This window comes from Pelophylax lessonae (assembly GCF_965119305.1).
Source record: "Pelophylax lessonae genome assembly, chromosome: 6".
NCBI classification, from domain to species: domain Eukaryota; kingdom Metazoa; phylum Chordata; class Amphibia; order Anura; family Ranidae; genus Pelophylax; species Pelophylax lessonae.
In genome coordinates, this window is record NC_138773.1 from 96,150,266 (window position 1) to 96,171,078 (window position 20,813).

The following is a 20,813-nucleotide window of genomic DNA, read 5'->3' on the forward strand; positions in this document are numbered from 1 at the left end:
GAAGATAAAGCCATTGGAAACTCAGAATAGGATAAGTAATTGGAACTTAAATGAAGAACTGATACAAGAAAAAGAGGTTGAAAACAAAATAAAGGAAGAAATACAACAATACTTTATGCATAATGAAACATTGGTGGTCACAATTTGGGAGGCATATAAGGCTTACATAAGGGGTCTTCTGATCTCTATAGGAGCTAAAAAGAAAAGGGAAAGGGCAACCAACATGCGAACATTAATTACAGAAATACAGGAGTTAGAACAAACACACAAAAAACATCAGAGGTAGAAAAACAGGCCTTGGTTCTAAAAATTGAGAAATTAAAAGAGTTAATCAAACAAGAAATAAGAAAAGTATTTAAAAGAAGTGTTAAAGATACAGTAGCTATAAATGGGGAAATAAACCCGGAAAATATCTTGCAAAAGCTTTAAAAAATAGGAAATCAATTAATTCTATAGGGAAAATGAAAAATAAAAATCCACAAAAATTGCAGAAGTTTTTCAAAACTATTTTAGGTCCTTATACTCGGTAAGATTAAAAGGCTCCCAGGAAAAAAAGATAATAAGGACAAAAAAATACAAGAATATATTAGAGAGGCAAATATACCTAAAGTACTAGCAGAAAAGTTGCAAATACTAGAAGATCCAAAAACAAAAGAAGAAATTTAACTAGTGATAAAAAAAATACAGCAACGGGGAAGAGCCCAGGTCCAGGTGGGTTCACAGTTCGCTATTATAAAGTCTTTAAAGAACAACTAATCCCCAAATGTTGTTTCTATATAAATGGGTTGGGTGAAGGGAAAAGGCTGAGGAAAGAGTCATTACAAGCCCATATTACAGTAATACCTAATGAGGGTAAGGATGCAACTGTGTGTTCTAGCTACAGGCCTATAGCACTAGTAAATGTAGACACAAAACTATACGCAAGAATATTGGCCAGTAGACTAAAAGTTTAAATGCTGAAATGGATACATGTAGATCAGACAGGATTCATAGTCCATCACCTTTAACCTCAGCTTCTTTAGCAAGGCAGTGGTCGTCTTGGAGGTATGTTTGGGGTTGTTTTGTTGGAATACTGCCCTGCGGCCCAGTCTCTGAAGGGAGGGGATCATGCTCTTCTTCAGTAAGTCACAGTATATGTTAGCATTCATGGTCACTCAATGAACTGTAGCTCCCCAGTACCGGCAGCGCTCATGCAGCCCCAGACCATGATACTCCCACCACCATGCTTGACTGTAGGCAAGACACACTTGCCTTTATACTCCACACCTAGTTGCCGCCACACACGCTTAACACCATCTGAACCAAATAAGTTTATCTTGGTCTCATCATACCAAAGGACATGGTTCCAGTAATCCATGTCCATAGTCTGCTTGTCTTCAGCAAATTGTTTACGGGCTTTCTTGTGCATCATCTTAAGAAGAGGCTTCCTTCTGGGACGACAGTCATGCAGACCAATTTGATGCAGTGTGCGGTGTATGGTCTGAGCACTGGCAGGCTGACCCCCCATCCCTTCAACCTCTGCAGTTATGCTGGCAGCACTTATATTTCTATTTCCCAAAGACAACCTCTGGATTTGACGCTGAGCATGTGCACTCGACTTCTTTGGGCGACCATGGCGAGGTCTGTTCTGAGTGGAACCTGTCCTGTTAAACCGCTGTATGGTCATGGCCACCATGCTGCAGCTCAGTTTAAGGGGCTTGGCAGTCTTCTTATATCCTAGGCTATCTTTATGTCAGAGCAACAATTCTTTTTTTTCAGATCCTCAGAAAGTTCTTTGCCATGAGGTGCCATGTTGAACTTCCAGTTACCAGAATGAGAGAGTGAGAGCGAAGACACCAAATTTAACACACCTGCTTCCCATTCACACCTGTGACCTTGTAACACTAACGAGTCACATGACACCGGGGAGGGAAAATGGCTAATTGGTCCCAAATAGGACATTTTTACTTGTTGCCAGGGGTTTAGACATTAATGGCTGTGTGTTGAGTTTTTTTAGGGGACAGCACATTTAAACTGTTATACAACCTGTACCCTCACTACTTTACATTGTAGCAAAGTGTCATTTCTTCAGTGTTGTCACATAAAAGATATAATAAAATATTTACAAAAATGTGAGAGGTGTACTCACTTCTGTGAGATACTGTAGCTGGGGGAAAAAAGGTTTAAAATATCCTGGGATAATACTAACATCACCCTCAAATAATTTATACCAAGCAAATGATATACCATTACTGAAGGAAATTAAAGAAGATTAAAAAAATAACAATGAAGCCACTGTAGAAGTGAAATGGAAAATGTTGGCTCCCATTAATAAACCAATCATTGCCACATCCCTGGGTCATAGACAAAAAGTAAATAAAATTAGTCAGGGGTAGTCTTGGCATTCGACCAAACCAAAAGGCTGGAGGGATACCAGATTTCCACCTCACTAAAAGTGTGGGATTTTCAAGGGCTGTGATATGGTCTGTGAGATTAGTAAGAGAGTATAACAAAAAACAATTATAAAAAAAGGAAACAATTTTATTCAATATACAAATACAAACATTAAAAACATAATTTGGCAAGAAGTTGCATATCCAAACATTATTAGAAAGATAAACAGTAGTATGGATCATACAGGTTTAAAACAATGAAACTACTCTCATGGTTGGGATGAATTAATTCGGTAAAAATGATGATATTACTGAAAATCCTATATAAATTTCAGATGCTACTAATAGCAATCCCACAGATGTACTTCAAAACATTAAATGTAATGATAACAAAGGTAATATGGCAGAACAAGAAACCAAGAATACAGCTCTCAATACAAACTTAAAATAAAGTACAAGGGGGGGGGGGGGGGGGGGTAGTGGCACCGGATTTTAAAAGGTATTATAATGCCACTGTATTAGCATGAATGGCAGAGTAGACAAAAATAAACAATAAACAGTGATAAAGCATAGGTTAAAATTGAAAATACAATACAAAATACAATGTGTAAAACACGGTCAAGAGACAATATTTGGGGTCCACATAAATATAGAAAAATGGATGTAAATTCTCACGATTTGACTATAAATGTGTTTAGTATTTGGGAGTATAGACAACTAAAATGGGATTATAATTCCCCATTAATTTCACTCACGGGGACAAATTTTTTTTAATGAGACACAATTTGGTGAATGGATAGTAGATAAAAATGCACAATTAAAAGATATAATAGAAAAGGGAAAGCTACTATCATATTAAGATTTGAAACACAAAAGGGATTTAATAATTTTGAATGAATGGCGGTATTTACAGCTAAGACATTTCGTAACAGCTTTACCTCAGCCTATTAGGACCGAAAAGGAACTTTTTCCATTTGAATGACTGTGTAATTCGCAGTCTAACCTTAAACACTGCATGTCCCAGTTATATAAAATACTTACTGCGATAGCAGAGCCAAGAATACCATCATACATTAAAAAGTGGGGAAAGATGTGGGTACACGGTTAGAGGAATATCAATTAGGTAAAATATTGAGAGCTGTTCTTGAAGTAGCGGTAGATATAAATACGATAGGGATAAATTACAAGAGTTTGGCTAGATGGTACATAGCCCCCGTCAGAGTGCATACATGTCAACCAGAAAAATCCCCATTATGCTGGAGAGGGTGCGAACTGAGGGGCACAATGGGGCATATATGGTGGGTGTGCCCAAAAATTATGGAGTACTGGCAGAGAGTGTGGCAATATATAAAAGAGATCACAGACACAGAGATTGTCGATGATCCATGGGCATGCTTATTTCATAAGACAAGCAACTCAATAGGTCAGTACAGAAAACTGTAGTGCCATACTTGATAAACGCGGCAAAGGGCGCAATACTGAGAAAATGGCATGAGCCAGAAAGCCCAACGATAAAAGAGTGGTTTAAAAGAATTGAGTATATTTACGAAATGGAATACCTGAGCAGTTGTAAAAAGGGTCAGATAGAGATATTCGATTCCACCTGGGAAAAATGGGTAAGGTTTAAAAAAACGGGAAATTCCTATCAGATACTTACCGTAATTTTCCTTTTCCTTTCCAGACCCCCCTCCCATAAATTTCAGCTTTTAGGTACAGACAGTGTTCCATATCTTAGCGGAATCCAAGACCAGAGGGTGGGAACTCCGGCTGCCATGGAGACCATCAGGAAAGGAAAATTACGGTAAGTATCTGATAGGAATTTTCAGTTTTTCTGACAGTCTCCATGGCAGCCTATGTGTGGGAAATAACTAGCCCAAGCCACACGGGTGGGAATGCTTTAAACAAAGAAAATTTGTATTCAAATTATTAGCAGACAAGACAGTCAGGCCAAAATTAACTGTGGACAAGGAGGCTGGCTACACACAGTAATGTGTCATAAAGGTATTGACAGAGGACCAGGAAGCTGCTCTACAGACTACTTCTGGAGCCATGTGATGTGAAGCCGCCCAGGACGTCGAGATTCTTCTAGTTGAGTGGGCTGTCACCGCCTCTGGAGGAGCCAAACCCTCTGCACTGTAAGCCTGTTGTATAGCTGCCACGTTCCAGGCTGCGATGGACCTTGACGATGCCCGCTTCCCTCTGTTCCTGCCTGAAAAGAGGATGAAAAGGTTGTCCGACTGCCTAAAAGGAGCTGTTGCCTGAAGGTAGTCTCTTAAGGTTTTGCCCACATCCAGGGGATGAGGTTCAGAATCATCAGAGGACCGTAAGGTAGGAAGAACAATCTCTTGGTTTTCATGGAAAATTGATGTCCCTTTCGGATTGGAATTGAGCATTGGAATGAGAACTACTCAATCCGGGAAGAACAAAAGGAATGGTTCTTTGTAGCCAAGGGAACCGATCTCAGAGACCCTTTTGGCTGAAGTGATCGCCACCAAGAAGACTGTTTTAATGGTAAGATCCTTGATAGAGATGAAATTTACTGGACCAGCTCTTGACAAAACGTTAAGAACGAGAGGAAGGTCCCATTTCGGAAATCTTGGTTTCCTCTGTGGCCTGAGTCTAACCGCTCCTTTGAAAAATTGTTGGACAAGTGGATGTTTGACCCAAGGAACACCAGAGAAAATGGACAAGGCCGATATTTGGACCCTGAGAGTGCCTACTGAGAGAGCCTTATCTAGACCTGCTTGAAGGAATTTCAGTACTTCCTGTACTCCGAACTCTGAGGATGAATTTCCCTCCAGGTATGTGAATTCCAAGAATCTGGTCCAGACTCTGCAGTAAACCTTATTTGTGCTTGGCCTTCTAGAATTCATCAAGGTGGGGATGACCCCCGGGGGGCACCCAAGGGATTCCAACCTCTCCCTCTCAAGAACCAGACCGTCAGCCGGAGCAGAGCACGGCAGAGGTGTAGTGTCATTCCCTGCGAGAGAAGGTCCAGTCTAAGGGGAAGGGGAATCGGGCTCCGATAGCTGAGCTGCAGGAGAAGTGGAAACCATGGCCTGTATGGCCAGTATGGAGCCACCATGAAGATCTCCACCTCTTCTGCTTGGAGTCTTTGCAAAAACGTGAGAATGATGGGAATCGGAGGAAAGGCATATGCCCTGCTGAATTCCCATTTGTCGGTCAGAGCATCTGTCCTGCAGGCTTCGTGACACCTGCTGCATGTGAAGTACTTCTCCAACTTGTGGAGATGCGAACAGGTCTACTTCAGGTGAAACCCCTAGTGACAGAATCCATTTGAATGCGTCTGTGTGGAGAGACCACTTGTTGTGATTCAACTGGACTCTGGAGAGAAAGTCTGCCTGGACCCATTCTGTGACCCAGGAATGTAGACTGCCGAGATGTTGGTCCGATGGGCCTGTGCCCATGTCATGATTGGGTCTAATTCTTGCAGAAGGGGAAGACTCCGGGTTCCGCCCTGTCTCTTCACATAAGCCACCGCCGTGGTGTTGTCCATTCTGATAAGTACGGATTTCCCTTCTACAAGATGGAGGAAAGCTTGAAGAGCCAGGAAGGCCGCACAGAGCTCCAGGATATTGGAGACAGGGGTTTGGGTTTGTGGAGACCACTTCCCTTTAGCCACTTCTGCCATGCAATGGGCTCCCCAACCAGAGTTGCTGGCGTCCGTTGTAATGATGGTCCAGGAGACGGGAACGAAAGAATGGCAGTTGAGCAGGTTCTTGCGCTGTAGCCACCATAGAAGGCTGTTTCTTATGTTGTGGGAAATATAGATATGCTGCTTGTGCTCCTCTGGATTCCACTGAAGAAGAAAGCCTCTTTGAAAAGGCCGCATTCGCCATAACACCCACTTGACCATAGGAGTTGTTGAGACCATATGCCGATGATCTTGAGGCACTGAGAGGCCCTCAGGAAGGAAGAGGAGAGGGCTGGAAGAATCCTCTCTCGTACTACCAGGATTTTCTCCAGAGGTAAGGAAATTGTACCTCGGATGGTGTCGAATTGAGCCCCTAGATCCCGAGTCCTCAATAGGCGGACTCCGGGCCGCGTCCAGACACAGACGCACTTAGCTTTGGACCGCGGTGGTCTGTCTGTGCTGAAGCTGCTGCCTATTCCTTTTATCACTGGTTGCTCGATCACCGGCCGCCCAGTGTCTAGCAACCAATGACGTCACACGCCCGCCGCCCTGCCCGCCGCCCAGCATTCACAGCAGAGGAGGAACTTATTCCTCCTCACGCCTAAGCACCCCCGCCATGCTGCATTCCGAGAGTTGTAGTCTGTGAACACTGAGCTGAGGGAAGCCGAGCTTCGGCGGCAGGCAGTGAAGAGACATCTGCTCGGCGGTGAGGTGCATGGACGTCTGAGTGCTCAGCTCCTTGCCACGCAGACAGACCGGGACCTACCACATCAAAGAGGGTCACTCCAAACTCACATCCCGACCATCCCTGCATCCCCGACCGACCACCGATCATGCCACCTAAGAGGAAGGAGGTGTCTCTTCTCTACAGCAACTGGGAAGACAAGTAAGTGCGGGAATGCTTGCATGTAAAATAAATCTATAATTTTAACTATACAGAACTACAGAAATGTTTTTAAAAAGATCAATGTATTTCACCTGCATATCCACTGAAAATATACAGCAAAAAATTGTTTGTACTACTGTAAACCATAAAAATTAGGTCTTACTGCATTTTTAAAGAATAATTTTCATATAATATAATGAAAATAATTCTTTAAAAATACAGTGAGACTTCATTTTTATGGTTTACAGTAGTACAAACAATTTTTTGCTGTATATTTTCAGTGGATATGCAGGTGAAATACATTAATCTTTATAAAAACATTTCTGTAGTTCTGTATAGTGAAAGTTATAGATTTATTTTACATGCACATATAAATTTGTTTACCATCATTGCCGGCACAATGGCTGAAATGATAAATCAGGCTAAAAGACACAAAATTCTGTTTGCAGTCTCTCCCATCTATGGATCAAACAGTGTCATATTTCACATATTGGTTGTGTATTTGTTAGGTCATTTTTTTGTGTATAGTTCAAAAGTTTTGGGGAATGCCTTTTTTTGTTGTTGGCGTTCTGTATTTGGAATTTGACGGTCACTTTTCCGGACCTCGGACTGAATGGAAAATTGGTAAGTGGACCTTTCAAGTTTACATTTGAGTACCCCTGCCCTAGATAGACTAGGTGTTGAGTAGGTTCTAGGTTGCTTTTCTGCAGATTCAACAACCAGATGAATTCCGTGAGAGTTGCAATGACCTGATCACTGGGGGTCGATAGTCAGTCTCTGTCTTGAGACAGTAGAAGAAGGTCGTCGAGGTAGTGATGTAGACGTACTCCTCTTGTCCTGATTAGAGCTACTACAGCCAGGAGGATCTTAGAGAACACCCTTGGAGACATGGACAGACCGAAAAGGGAGGCAGGTGAATTGGAAGTGCCGATGCTCAATCGCGAAGCTAAGATACCCATGGAAGTTCACTGCCACAGGCACAAGGAAGTATGCGTCTTTGAGATCTATTGAGGCTAGCCAGTCGCCTGGGAGTACCGCCTTCTGGATGGTAGATAAAGTCTCCATCTTGAACCTCTCCTTCTTTATGAACTTGTTTATATAGGTGAGGTCTATGACGGGCCTCCAGGATCCATTCTTCTTCTGTACCAGAAAGAGGGGTGAATATACGCCCTGAAACCTTTCTCGATCGGGCACCGGAACTACTGCGCCTTGGGACACCAAAGTGTTTAAATAATCGAGCAAAACTTCTCTTTTCCCGTCCTGACAAGGCAAGCGGGTGGGGATAAACCTGGGAACGGGATCTGCTGAGAAAAAGTCCACATGTGACCTGTGGACACTGTCTTGATGGTCCAGAAGTCCGAGATTGAGGCCGCCCAGACATGCCGAAAGTGGAGTAGGAATGCCCCCACCTGTCATGTCTGAATGGGCCCAATCTCAAAAAGACTTTGAGGCTTTCTGCCCAGAAGGAGCTGAGTTTCTTGCAGTTCTACGGGAAGAAGACTGACCTCCTTTCCAATTCCTCCTAAAGTCTCGACCGGGTCTGTAGAAGCGGGCATCTCTTGAGCGCTCTGAATATTGTTTTCTTGGCTGTGACTTCTTTTGACCAAAAAGGCACCTATCCTGAAGAAGAAAGCCTGATTTTCCTCCAGTAGCACGTGTTATGGCGCTATCCAATTTGTTCCCAAAAAGGGAAGAGCCTTTGAAGGGGATTTTGCACCAGGCTTGTTTGGAAGCTTGATCAGCCAGCCAGGGGCGCAACCATAGGGCCCATTTAGCTGTAACAGAGGATAGCATTGCCCTGGATAGGAGACGAAGGACATCAATAGAAGCTTCTCCAAGAAAAATTGAAGCTAGCTTAAGCTCTTGAATGGGAGAGCTTTCGACCGCTTCATCTGAGATATTCCCCAGTTTAATCTCCACATCGGAAACCCAGGCTTCCATGGCTTTGGACATGGCTGCCAGAGCCAACACAGGTTTGCAGGCCACACCAGCCGTAATATAAATTTGCTTCAGATCTAGATCCATCTTCCTATCTAGGGGATCTTTGAAGGAGACTGCATCATCCAGTGGCAGAGTAACATGCTTCGCCAGTCTGGTGACTGTGGCATCAACCAGAGGATCTGACTCAAAATGACTGACATCCCCCGACTTAAAAGGATAAAGTTTTGCCAATTTAGAAGAAAGAGAGGATTTGCTGTCCCCTTTACTCCATTCGTCTGTTATGACATCCTTTAACTCCGTAAGGAATGGGAAGTTCAGACGCTCTTCCCCAAATGTCTGAAAAATTTCCGCTGTTTCGTCTGCGGTGTCACAGGATCTTCCCATTTTAGGGCTTCTTTGATCGCCCTGATAAGTGGTGAAACAAGGGCAAAATCAAAGCCCCCAACTACACCATCCTTTTCCGAGTCACTTTCTGAAGATCTTCCGGAAGCAAAGCTCGGCTGAAAGGGGCCTTGGTCTTCAGGGGCCTCAGCGGGAAAACTGGTTGCGGCAGGACCATGTGCAGGACTAGTGCCCCATTCCTTCAGGGACTGTTGAACTACCCGCTTCACCAGGGACTCCAACCTCTGGTTTTCAGTCTCCCTCTCGCTGGCTGCACAAGCAAAACAAGGCTCACAAAGGGACTTGTCCTCCCGGACATGCGCCCCACAGCCCCAACAGGCTCTCTGGGCCATATGGCTACTGTGGCAATGTGTGCAGTGTCTGCAGGAGGAACTTGAGTGTCTCCTCTGAAGCCTGCTCCCTGTCGGAGACTCACATCGTTTGGACCTGGAAGTTGAGTCTCTTCGTGGCCTGACAGCGTCTCTTTCTTGATGAGCACCAGACCTGAAAGAGCTGGGGAGAAAGAGAAATCCAGGGAGACACAGGATTTAGCCATGAATCATGAGCCAGAGTCCCCCTCCTTCTCGCCCCCCCTGAATTTACCAGCACCCACCTGTTAGGGCTGGCCACGGGAGGGCGGTGACACAGGATCCATGCTTCAGGCAAAACCACAACTGACAAGGGAGATCACAAGTAGTCAGGAACAAACAGCACAGTGAGCCGTCTAGCGACCCCCCCATTCCCCCCCTCCTCCACATGGCCACCATCATCATACAGAACCTGGCAAACCAGTCCACACATACCTGGATCAGTCAAGGCAGAGGAAGCTGTCGCTATGCCCACAGTACTTCCCAATAGTACTGGGGCTGACAGCTGTTTAAATTTCACTCCAGGATGACATCAGTGGTGACCTGGCCGCGATCTCAACTGCACATGCGCGGACCAGGCCTCGATCCCAATCACGGTGACCTGCGCATGCGTGAGCCGGGAACCATGCATCTTCCCTCTACTGAGCAGGCGCCCGCCGGACTGAGCAGAGGAGAAGCAGGAAGGAGGTAGCTGGAACGCAGTGAGCGTTCGAGCAGCCATTGGACCACTAGCACCAGGGAAGAAGAAATGAAAGAGAAAGGTACACATAAAACGAACATACTGCCATGGAGAGTATAGCGCCCATCTTCAGACCCTTCCAGGATGTCGCCGGCTGAATGGAGCACCGCACAGAGCTAGGGGGATTTTTAAAGTGACACTCACCCACCCATGGCTGGGCCCTGGGCACACAGATACCGCTGCTCAAATGCTGAGGAAAGCCAGCCATTCTTAATAGAAGTAATCCGTTAGGGTTCTTGGAGGAGGACAAGAAAGGAACACTGGCTGTACCTACAAGCTGAAATTTATGGGAGGGGGTTCCTATACCATTGGAGAGGAGGCAGGGCTAACCCACACGAAGGCTGCCATAGAGACCATCAGGAAACAAGGAAATATGCTGAAATAGAAGGAGAATAGAAGGGGTAGGAGGAGAAGAGAACTGGATTAGGATAATAATGGGAGAGAAAAAAAAAAGTGTGTGGCAAACATTGTTTTGGGGGGGGGGGGGGGCATGGGTAGAAGGGTGGGTGGAGAAAGGAAATTGAGGTAATGATTTTATAATAAATTTGAATACTTAAATGTATTATGGTGTAAGACGACTGCTCCCGCCGACACACTACACAGCATGCGGGACCCAATGCGCATGTGCCCGACGGGGCTGGCGTCACACTTAGACGGGAAAGAAAATCTTGGCATGAGGGGGAAGACACTAGATGTGTTTGCTAGGATAACATGTTTTGGAGGTTTGTTTAACCTTTATCAAATACAACGCACCTTAAGCCATACTAGGCTTTATATAAAGACCCAAAAGCCACCTCCTACGCACACCTTAAAGTGACTTTACAACCCCTTTAAAGGAGACACAACCTAGAATAGGCAAGCCAGGGACCACCTACTATAAAAGTAGAGACTCTTTTTTTTGTTGCCAGTTTAGATGTGTTCCTGCCCCCCCAGCCCGGAGGAATTTTCAGAGATCTGCGTTGACCAAATGTAATTAACCCCTTAGGCACTGAATGGATTTTTGATACCAGCATAAATGAGCCATGGAAGATCAGCGCATAGTGTAGTGTTTGTGTTGAAAGTTGAAAGTTTGTTGTTATGCAATATTGTACGCAAATTCAATTTATATTTTTTTTTCATACAGAAAGAGCTATCTTTGGGTGGTATTTGATCACCACTAAGTTTTTTGTTTTTTATTACAAGACAGAAAATTGTGGAAAAAAAAAAACAATATTTTCTACCCTCTGTTACAAAACCTATCCAATAATATCACATTTCTTCATAAATTCAGACCATCATGTATTCTGCTACATGTCTTTGATAAAAACCAAACTGTGTTTTGGGGGACACTAGTATAGTTTTGATCGTGATCAAGATATTGGCAGTGATCAGCGACTTCTAGTTTGTTAGTGTGGCGGTCAATCTGGAGCTAACTGACGCTGGCTGGGAGGGATACTAACTGACACTGGCGTCGCTAGTGACACTAATACAGTGATCAGTGTTAATACTGTACACTGACACTGGCTTGGTGACAGGTGTTATCAGGAAGGAAATCAAGAGTTTAACTGTGTGCCTACCAAGTGTATTCAAGTGTATGTGTGCTGCTTTTACTCACAGATGGTCTGGCTGGGTTCCTGCTTGTTTTTTTGTTCTCAATGGTAACTGACAGCATGGAGGAATTTTGCCAGATCTGTGTGTTGTGTTTACCAACAAAAAGATCTCTGTTCTGTGATTGGCCACAGCCAGTCAGCAGGTATACAGTCAAAATGATTAGCTGTGACCTGCTGACTAACCCATACTGTGGTCCAATGAAAAATCCGGTCAGCAGGGGGTGCACTCAAGCATGCCTCTAAACCAGGAACAACACCGGGATGTACAACTACATCTTAATACCTGGGGCTGCTGCCCGCCAGCAGTACATTTACTTTGGCAAGAGGTTAACTGCCATTTTTGTTATGTCGTATTTGGGTTTTTATTTCTCCACTTTTTTGTGTCATACCAATACAAACAAAAGAAATAAACATGAGAATGCCTAAACATTTGTAATTGCAACAATTTTCTGGGTTAAGTGGTGCATTATCTGACAGAAATTGAGGGGTACCAATCATTTTGGCTATGGCTGCATATAGCCCATTTAAGAATTGCCATCCCCTTATGTAATAGGCATACATTTTGAACGCTTTTCATTTAATACAATGTATTACCATTGTGTGACTTGAATCTTTCTATAAGAGGAATTAATTCATCTTGTATCCTGGCTTCTATTGTTTTCTTTCCCATTCCAAAGTCTCGAAGAGTTGAGAGTGTGAACCTCCTAATGGCTTTCCAAAGTTCTCCATTACTAAACACTATGCCTGAAATACACATAATAATATGTAAGCAAGCAGTTATTATCAAACACGGTTTCCTTTTTTTAAAGCCTAAGTCTTTGAATAAAACATGATCTATGAATGGAGGACGAGCAGATGATTTAAAGGTCTGCCCCCTCCATTCATAAATCCTGTTTCATTTATAGCAGCTGTGGTTACAGCTTCTGTGAATGGGGGAGCTGGGTGGAAAGGCTAGACATAGTCAAGCACTTCTGATGAGTGACTGCAACAGCTACCTAAGTACTATTAACACTTGCCCTCCGGAAAGGTTAACACTCCTTCATGACCAGGCCATTTTTTGAAATATAGCACTGCGTTACTTTAACTGACAATTGCACGGTCGAGCGATGCTGTACCCAAATAAAACATTTTTTCCCCACAAACAGAGCTTTCTTTTGGCTTTTTTTGAAAAAAAAAAAAAAAAATGTCTTTCTTTCTGATATAGAACACATCCAATAAAAAATTTTTAGAATAAGAAATTTTTTTTTATATAAATTTAGGCCAATATGTTATTCTGCCAGGTTTTTTGGTTAAAAAAATCAAAATAAGCATATATTGATTTGATTGGTTTGTGCAAACGTTATAGCGTCTACAAACTATGGGATAGATTGATGGAATTTTTATTTTTTTACTAGTAATGGTGGTGATCTGCGACTTATAGCGGAACTGCGACATTGTGGTGGACAAATGTGACACTACCCGTGACATATTTTGAAGACCAGTGACATTATTACAGTGATCAGTGTTAAAAATATGCACTGTCACTGTACTAATGACAAGGGTTAACATCAGGGGCGATCAAAGGGTTAAATGTGATCCTAGGGAGTGCTTACTAACTGTGTGGGGGATGCTTGTATTGTGGGAAGGCAGAGATCCGTGATCCTGCTTAGATCAGACACAGACAGACAGACAGACAGGATAACAGCCTTCCCTTGTCACAGAACGGTGATCTGTCTTTTTTACATAGGCAGACTGGCATTCTGCCTGTCTCCCGAACTATCAGTCGGTCCCGGCGGACATCACGTCCGCTGGTCCCGCTGATTGGCTCCCGCTGTGTTAGATCACAGCGGAAGCAAGTCACCAGCAGCGCGTGTGCGCGTCCCAGACCTGGAAATGCAGAATCATGTATAGGTATGTGATTCTGCACAGGGGAGCTGCTTTGCCGCCGTATATGTACAGTATACGATTGGAGACAATTTATACAAAACATGGACAGAGCAGCGCAAGGGACACATTTCACTGTAAGTAATGGCCATTAAGCTTATTTTTTTATGTTTTATTTTTTTTAACGTAAACTTCACAAAGCACAGTAAATAACCAGCAAACCTTATTCGACACTGAATGGGGAAATCCAGTTGGCTGAGTAGCAGAAGAATGAAGTGAGAGCCTAGACAGCAGTGAGGACAGCTTTATGATAATTCATGTTCAAAGCTTGTCCACTTAAAGCTTTTTAAAATTGTGGACAATATAAGAACTGATCTGGATTCTAAATTGTGCAAAAACCACCTCACAAATTTGTGGCTTGAGACATAATTGTGGCCCATACATGTTCTAAATATTGCTGGATTAGCCCCAATTCACAAGCCACCACGCCATTTCAAAGCCTCAGATCAGTGCGATTTGCACATCCGATTTCATTGCGGCTTGCAATTTCGTTTAACATAAGTCTATGCAAGTATCAAAATATTCAAAATGAACTGTAGAAAAGATCTATGTCTTTGGAAAAAAAGATAAGGCATACAGAAAATGTTAACTCTAAGCTTACCTTTTTCTTTACTGACTAGTTTGAAGAGTGGGACATCTGCTCTTTCTCCAAAATCATCAGCTTGGTTGACCAGGGCATCCTTCACAGCCCTGTATCCGGCAATCACCACAATTTTCTTGGGTCCAAAATACATAGTGAAAATTTCTCCATACTTCTCATAGAGCTGCAATGCATTAGCAATTTCAGTTTGATATAAATTGCATATATACCTTAACTCTTGTCCCAACTATTAAAAAATAATCTGCCAGAAAAACTGGATTTTTTTCCCACAAACATATTGTGCCTAACCTGTCATTTTGAATTCAGTTAGTATAAAAGATTTATCTTTGAGTGAGTGTTGCTAGGAAAAGTAGGAAACGAACTGTCTCCAAAACAAGCAAAGAATTCTAAATGAAATCATGTTTAAATAACACATTTGAAATGAGTCCCTCACCTAGTAGCCATTTACCTACCTGAATCCTGGGTGCCATTTTAAATGAGGCAGAAGCTATTTGTCCCAGTGCAGTTTTAAAATGTCACATGGACTCAAGGGCTCCATTGGGTTTCAGGCGATCCAGGTGGTTTCAGCATTAATCCCAAGAGTTACAATGATGTCTTGTGATTGACTAAAACACCCAATGGATGAGCCATTTAGCCAAATGTTACTACACAGAAGTCCATTGTCTTTTTAAAGAGGACTTTGAGCGTATTTTTTCAGGAAAAATATCTCTAAAGCCTTTTAACTTGTTTGTAGTAAACTAACTGTAGGAGAGCAAAGCTTTCCTTCAAACAAATATATCATTTTTTATCATTTAAATAAAGTTACTTCTTGCCAAGTCTGGTGCCCTGTGTCTATGTGAAGATGATGCAGTTCAAGAAGGAGTAGGCATGGTGAGCTTTGATGAAAAAGGAGTACTTTTTAGGGTCTGATTTCTGCATAGGTTGGCAAAGCTTCCAGGTGGAGCATGCAACCACCCATGAAGCATATTGATTCTCATTAACTTATTTACAGTACTGTGCAAAGATTTTAGGCAGGTGTGAAGAAATGCTGTAAAGTAAGGACTCATGTACACAGGTCAGCTGATAACCTTTTCTGAATGCTGGAAACTTGACAGCTGGAAACCTATGGTGAAAAATGTCAATTTTACAGCTTTTACATACCATGTTTATGTGAGTTTTGGAGCAGTTACAGTATGAGCATTTGAGGTTATAAGTGTTTTTAATGATAACCTCAGGAGATCCTCCCAAATGCCCACAATGCATAAAAAACAAGTACATTATTAACTATTTCAGCCATTCTGTGAGAGATTACAAGCATTTGGCGTTTGTAGTGCCGGTAAACTACAGTCCTGAATGCAATTTTTCTGCTTTCAAAAAAATTCCTGTAAGCTCAACTGCCTCTAAACTACTATAAACTACTGAGCAAACATGTACATATAGGATAACTGAAAAAAAAAAAAAAAAAAAAAACGCTCAACTACTCCTAAACTTCAGTTTAGCAGCTGTAGTGTACATGAGGCCTAAGAATGCTTTCAAATATAAATAATTTAAATATTTGTTTTAATTTTTTTGCAATTTATCATTTTAATAAATACAAAGTGAGCAAACAGAAGAAACATCTAATTCAAATCAGCATTTGGTGTGACTACCGTTAAACCAGCATCAATTCTTACACTTGAACAAAGTCAGGGATTTTGTAAGATTAGAGACAGGTGTATGATTAACCAATTATACCAAGCAGGTGTTAATGATCATCAATTTCAAAGGTAGGGTAAAACACAGTCATTAACTGCATCAGAAACAGCTGTGTAGAAGACCAAAAACTAGGTGAGGAACAGCCAAACTAAGGTGAGGTTGTGAAAGATTGTTTCAATTCACAAGTCACACACCATGGCAAGACTGAGCACAGCAAGAAGACACAAGGTATTTATAAAAATATATATATATATAAGTGAATGAAAAAAAAAAACTCTGCGCAACCCCCAATGTGTAAAAACTCCTCAAAACCAAATTGAGTAAACGTGTTCCTCTAGATTCACGAGCTGTTGCTGAAAATCACTAGACTGTATTCCCATATAAAACCATAAACAAGTATCTTATAAAGTTCTGCACGACATTTACAACCTCAAAAATGTGTGAAAAGAAGTGGATAAATGCTTCAAGTATCCCAATATTGTGATATCTATATATCAATATTTTACTATTATACGATATATACATTTAAAAACGTATCCAATTTATGCAGTATTCAAGTAAAGGGATCACAAATTAATAATAACGCAGCTGCAGGCTATTACTCCCCCCCTCCCTCTCTGCTTCTCGCGCCACTGTACAGGAGAGCAGTATTTGTCACAGCGAGTCACCCGCTCTGTTCCCCTCTCTTTAGGACAGAGGGGAGGGCCAATCAAGGGGAGGCAGACTGGAGAATTATGGGGCATGTAGTCCTGAAGACTGGTGGCTTCAAGAGAACTCGGTGAGGGAAAAACCGCAGCCCCCAGGATGCCCAGGTCTGAAAGTGGGAAGGAGAGGAGAGGGAGAAGGACTGGAGAGTATGACCTGGGGGTTACAAGGAGCAAGAGTGATAGAGGGAGAGAGGAGACAAAAGAGAGAGAGAGCCTTGCTTCTCCTGGAACTACAGAGAGAGTGCTACCAGGAGAGTGAAGGGAGAGGACAGGCTGAGGGACATCAGGAAACCAGGCCATAATGCGGTCCACCACCATTCAGCCCAGGGACCCTGCTCCAGCCCCACCCAGCCCAGTGGAGAAGACCTACACTGCCTTAGGGATCGCAATACCCATCCAGGTATCAGGTCGTCCGCTAATCGGTCACCTTGCGAACTTCGCCACCAGTCTTCCTGATCGGCCGACAGGAGGTGATCCGATGTCTTACCACATCGCCAGGAGCCCGAACCACCATTTGGGATTTTCATTGTCATCGAACACAGGATTGGTGAGAGGGTGTAAACCCAACATCCTTCTTAGCACAGTACAGACACTAATGCAGACACCAATTCCCCTTTCTAGTGTCAGAGGATGCTTGTTTGGACCTGCCACCTTTAGCCAGTTTGTCATTGCAAATCGCTACCTAATTGAACATCCCATATGATTACTGCTTTGCTTGAGCTTGTTTAAACCTACTCCTAAAACAAGGGCCCCATCAGTTGCGAGCAGAAGACATTAGTATTCTTCACCCAGGACCTGTAATGCTACAGAACTTTGTTTACTGTACCTGTTTAATCTTTTTTTTTGTGTTTGCCTCTCAATGATGTTTGTGGCCCAGAAGGAGCTGGGAAGTTGACAAACCTTCTCTCCCCCCCCTCCCAGCTCCCATGTTAGGGGCATATAAATTACTGTTTATCCTATATTTACAGTTGCTAAATATTGACGGTTGTCATTTCTATTGTATTGATACTCTGCAGTAAGGTTTAACAGTGCTGTAAGTTTCCAAATATTTTAAACCGTGATAATATATTCAACTTGTTTATCACTACCGGGTGTGTCTGTCTGTTTCTGGTGACAATCCACAGCCAGGATAACGATTTCTACTTGTGTCCTTAAAAGTGTTTGCAGTTATTTTATCTAATCATGTGTGCCAGAGGGGCAGACTGCCTTACAGGAAAATCATGGCCACCTAGGGCCTAAGAGGACATTCAACCTAGTGTGAGAACATTTCTATTGGCTCTGCATGTGGGCTGAAGTTGAGGGATACTGTCACTCCTGCATATGGTGTATAAAGAGGAAGACTTTACCCCACAGAGCTGCCTCAATGGGCCATATTCAAAGTCAAGAACCACTGGAGTTGGTGTGTGTTGACTTTCTGTGTCTGCAGCCTGACTCAAGTGGACAGGGAAATGTTCTGATGGTGACTGACCATATCAACCGGTATGCCAAGGCATTCCCAACTGAAGACCAGTAAGCATCTACGGTGGCCAAAATTCTTTGTCTACTACGGCCTACCTCAATGCATTCACTCTGATCCGGGGAGAGACTTTGAGAGTAGACTCATGAAAAGACTCTTAGACCTTTTGGGCATTTGGAAATAAAAAACAACTCCCTACCATGAGATCAAGTGGATTCTCAGCCAGAACACTTTAATCGCATCTTCTTAGATATGCTTGAGACTCTTGTGGCTAAAAAGAAGCAACAATGGAGCAGGAATATTGCAGCTACTGTACACGCCTATAATAGCACTGAAAACGATGCCACAGGCTGTTCATTGTACAGGCTGATGTTCAGAAGGAAAGCTCGACTGCCAGTTACCCAAGCATTCGGCACATCTTTAGATCATACCTCAATGGAGTCACATAGAGGGTATGGGTACCGCCTGAGGAAGAGCTTGTAAACAGCATATGAGAAAGCCCAGGCTGCTTCCGACACCCGGGGGCAGCGAAACAAGCAAAACTTCATCCTGATGGTGAGAGTACATGATATGCAGCCTGAGGAGTGTTACTGAGAAACGTGGGCGTCCCTGGAGAACACAAACTAGCTGATCACTGGAAGTCACAGACACAAATAATCTGTAAGCAGTTGCCAGGATAACCAGTATATCAGATTCGTCCAGAAGAAAGCACAGGCCCACTAAAGACCTGGCACCAGCATCATCTGCTACCTCTATCAGAAGCAGTTTGTATGTCATTAACCAAATTCACAGCCTACCGAAACTACCTCTAAGGGATCACTTCCAGTAACCAGGTCCCAATCCTTGCCACCAAACATAGATGCAGAAGATAGTGAGAATGAAGAGATGGGCATGAACTGGCTGTGGCAGTCTACACTGTCAGAGACTGCCACCCCTCTTCCTTCCAGAGAAGCAGATATGGGAACCCTCAGGCCTGAGGCTCAAGAGTTCATTCACAGAGCCAACCCTTGGCAAGCCAAGGAGATCTTCTGAGTTCCCTGTCTGTAGAGGACACAGAAGCTCCCCCACCTTCGGTAGCATTAGAGGAAGTGGTTACTATACCTGAAACCCCTGAGCCCAAAGAGCAGAGAGGAAAGCGAATAATTCACTCACCAAAAATGCTGACTTACAATACTTTAGGGGAAAGTTTTGAAGAAACTATCCTCACCTCTCAAAAGAACTCTCAACATGCCGACCCTTCCCACTACAGATTTAGTGGAAAGACTCCAACTCACCCCCTGGCACATCTAGGTGGGACATCCCGAAATCGGTGGCTTGTGGGCAGAACAACCTTTCCTCTTATGACAAATGGTGGAAGGTTCCTCTGCTAGATTCCTATGTACATGCTAGTTGTTTGTTTTCCTACATGTACTAACCTGCTTTTGCCTCCTGATGTACATTTGAAAGCATGTAACAGGTTGTGGATTATATGTTGATGGACTCTGTCCCTCCATTGGGGACCAAAGTTTCTTTGGTGGGGGAGTGTGTAGCGGGTGCCATAGATTCCCCCTCCCACTTGCTCTTTCCGCTGGTAAATCAGAAGCGGTTTAGAGGGTGAGAGGCTATGCCTCCCCTTCATCACAATCCCCCAGGATCAAGCCACCACTGTCAGCTACAGGTAGAGCGCCCCCCCCCTCCTTCCTCCTGTCAGCAGCAGGGGAGGGGAGCCGAATACAAGGGAGAGACACAGACACATCTGTGGTCTATTCCTACCCCTCCCTCTCTGCAGCTCGTGCCGCTGTACAGGGGAGTGGCACTTGTCATAGCAAGCCGCCTGCTTCATTCCCCTCCCCATTGGACAGAGGGAGGGACAATTAAGGGGAGGCAGAATGGAGGATCATAGGACATGTAGTCTCAAAGACTGGTGACTCCAGGGGAACTCAGAGATGGAAAACTTCAGCCCCCAGGATGCCCGGGGCTGGAAGTGGGAAGGAGAGGAGAGGGAGAAGAACTAGAGAGTGTGACCTTGGGGTTACGAGGAGGAGTGTTACCTTGGGGTCACACTTCTCCTGAAACTACAGAGAGAATGCTGCCAGGAGAGTGAAGGGAGAGGACAGGCTGAGGGACACCAGGAAACCAGGCCACCAAGGGACTCACCACAGTTCAGCCCAGGGACCCTGCTCCAGCACCACCCAGCCCAGTGGAGACAACCCACACCACTTCAGGGATCGAAATGTCCATCCGGGTATCGGGTTGCCTACTGACCAATCACCTTGCGAGCTTTGCTAGTCTTCCTGATTGCCTGACAGGAGGTTGCTGAGCGGGTGTAAACCCAAAATCCTTTTTAGCACAGTACAGACACCAATTCCCCTTTCTAGTGTCAGAGGATGCTTGTTTGGAGCTGCCACCTTTAGCTGTTTTGTCTTTGCAAATCACTACCTAACGGAACATTCTAGATGATTACTGCTTCACTTGAGCTTGTTTAAACCTACTTCTAAAAAAGGGGCCCTACCGGTTGCTAGCAGAAGACATTAGTATTCTT

General features: G+C 43.7%; 2 protein-coding genes across 2 annotated transcripts in view; both read right to left on the reverse strand.

The window, feature by feature from the left end:
• LOC309558636 (uncharacterized protein) overlaps positions 1 to 20,813 on the reverse strand; it is a 526,969-nt gene that overhangs the window by 303,229 nt on the left and 202,927 nt on the right. The gene's annotated exons all lie outside the window — the stretch shown is intronic.
• Positions 1 to 20,813, reverse strand: part of LOC309558803 (cytochrome P450 2K1-like) — a 112,723-nt gene that overhangs the window by 85,559 nt on the left and 6,351 nt on the right. The window contains exons 2-3 of the mRNA XM_082261864.1: positions 14,456 to 14,618; positions 12,526 to 12,675 (exon numbers count right to left, since the gene is read on the reverse strand). Coding sequence (XP_082117990.1) covers positions 12,526 to 12,675; positions 14,456 to 14,618 — 313 coding nt within the window. The remainder of the gene's footprint in view (positions 1 to 12,525; positions 12,676 to 14,455; positions 14,619 to 20,813) is intronic.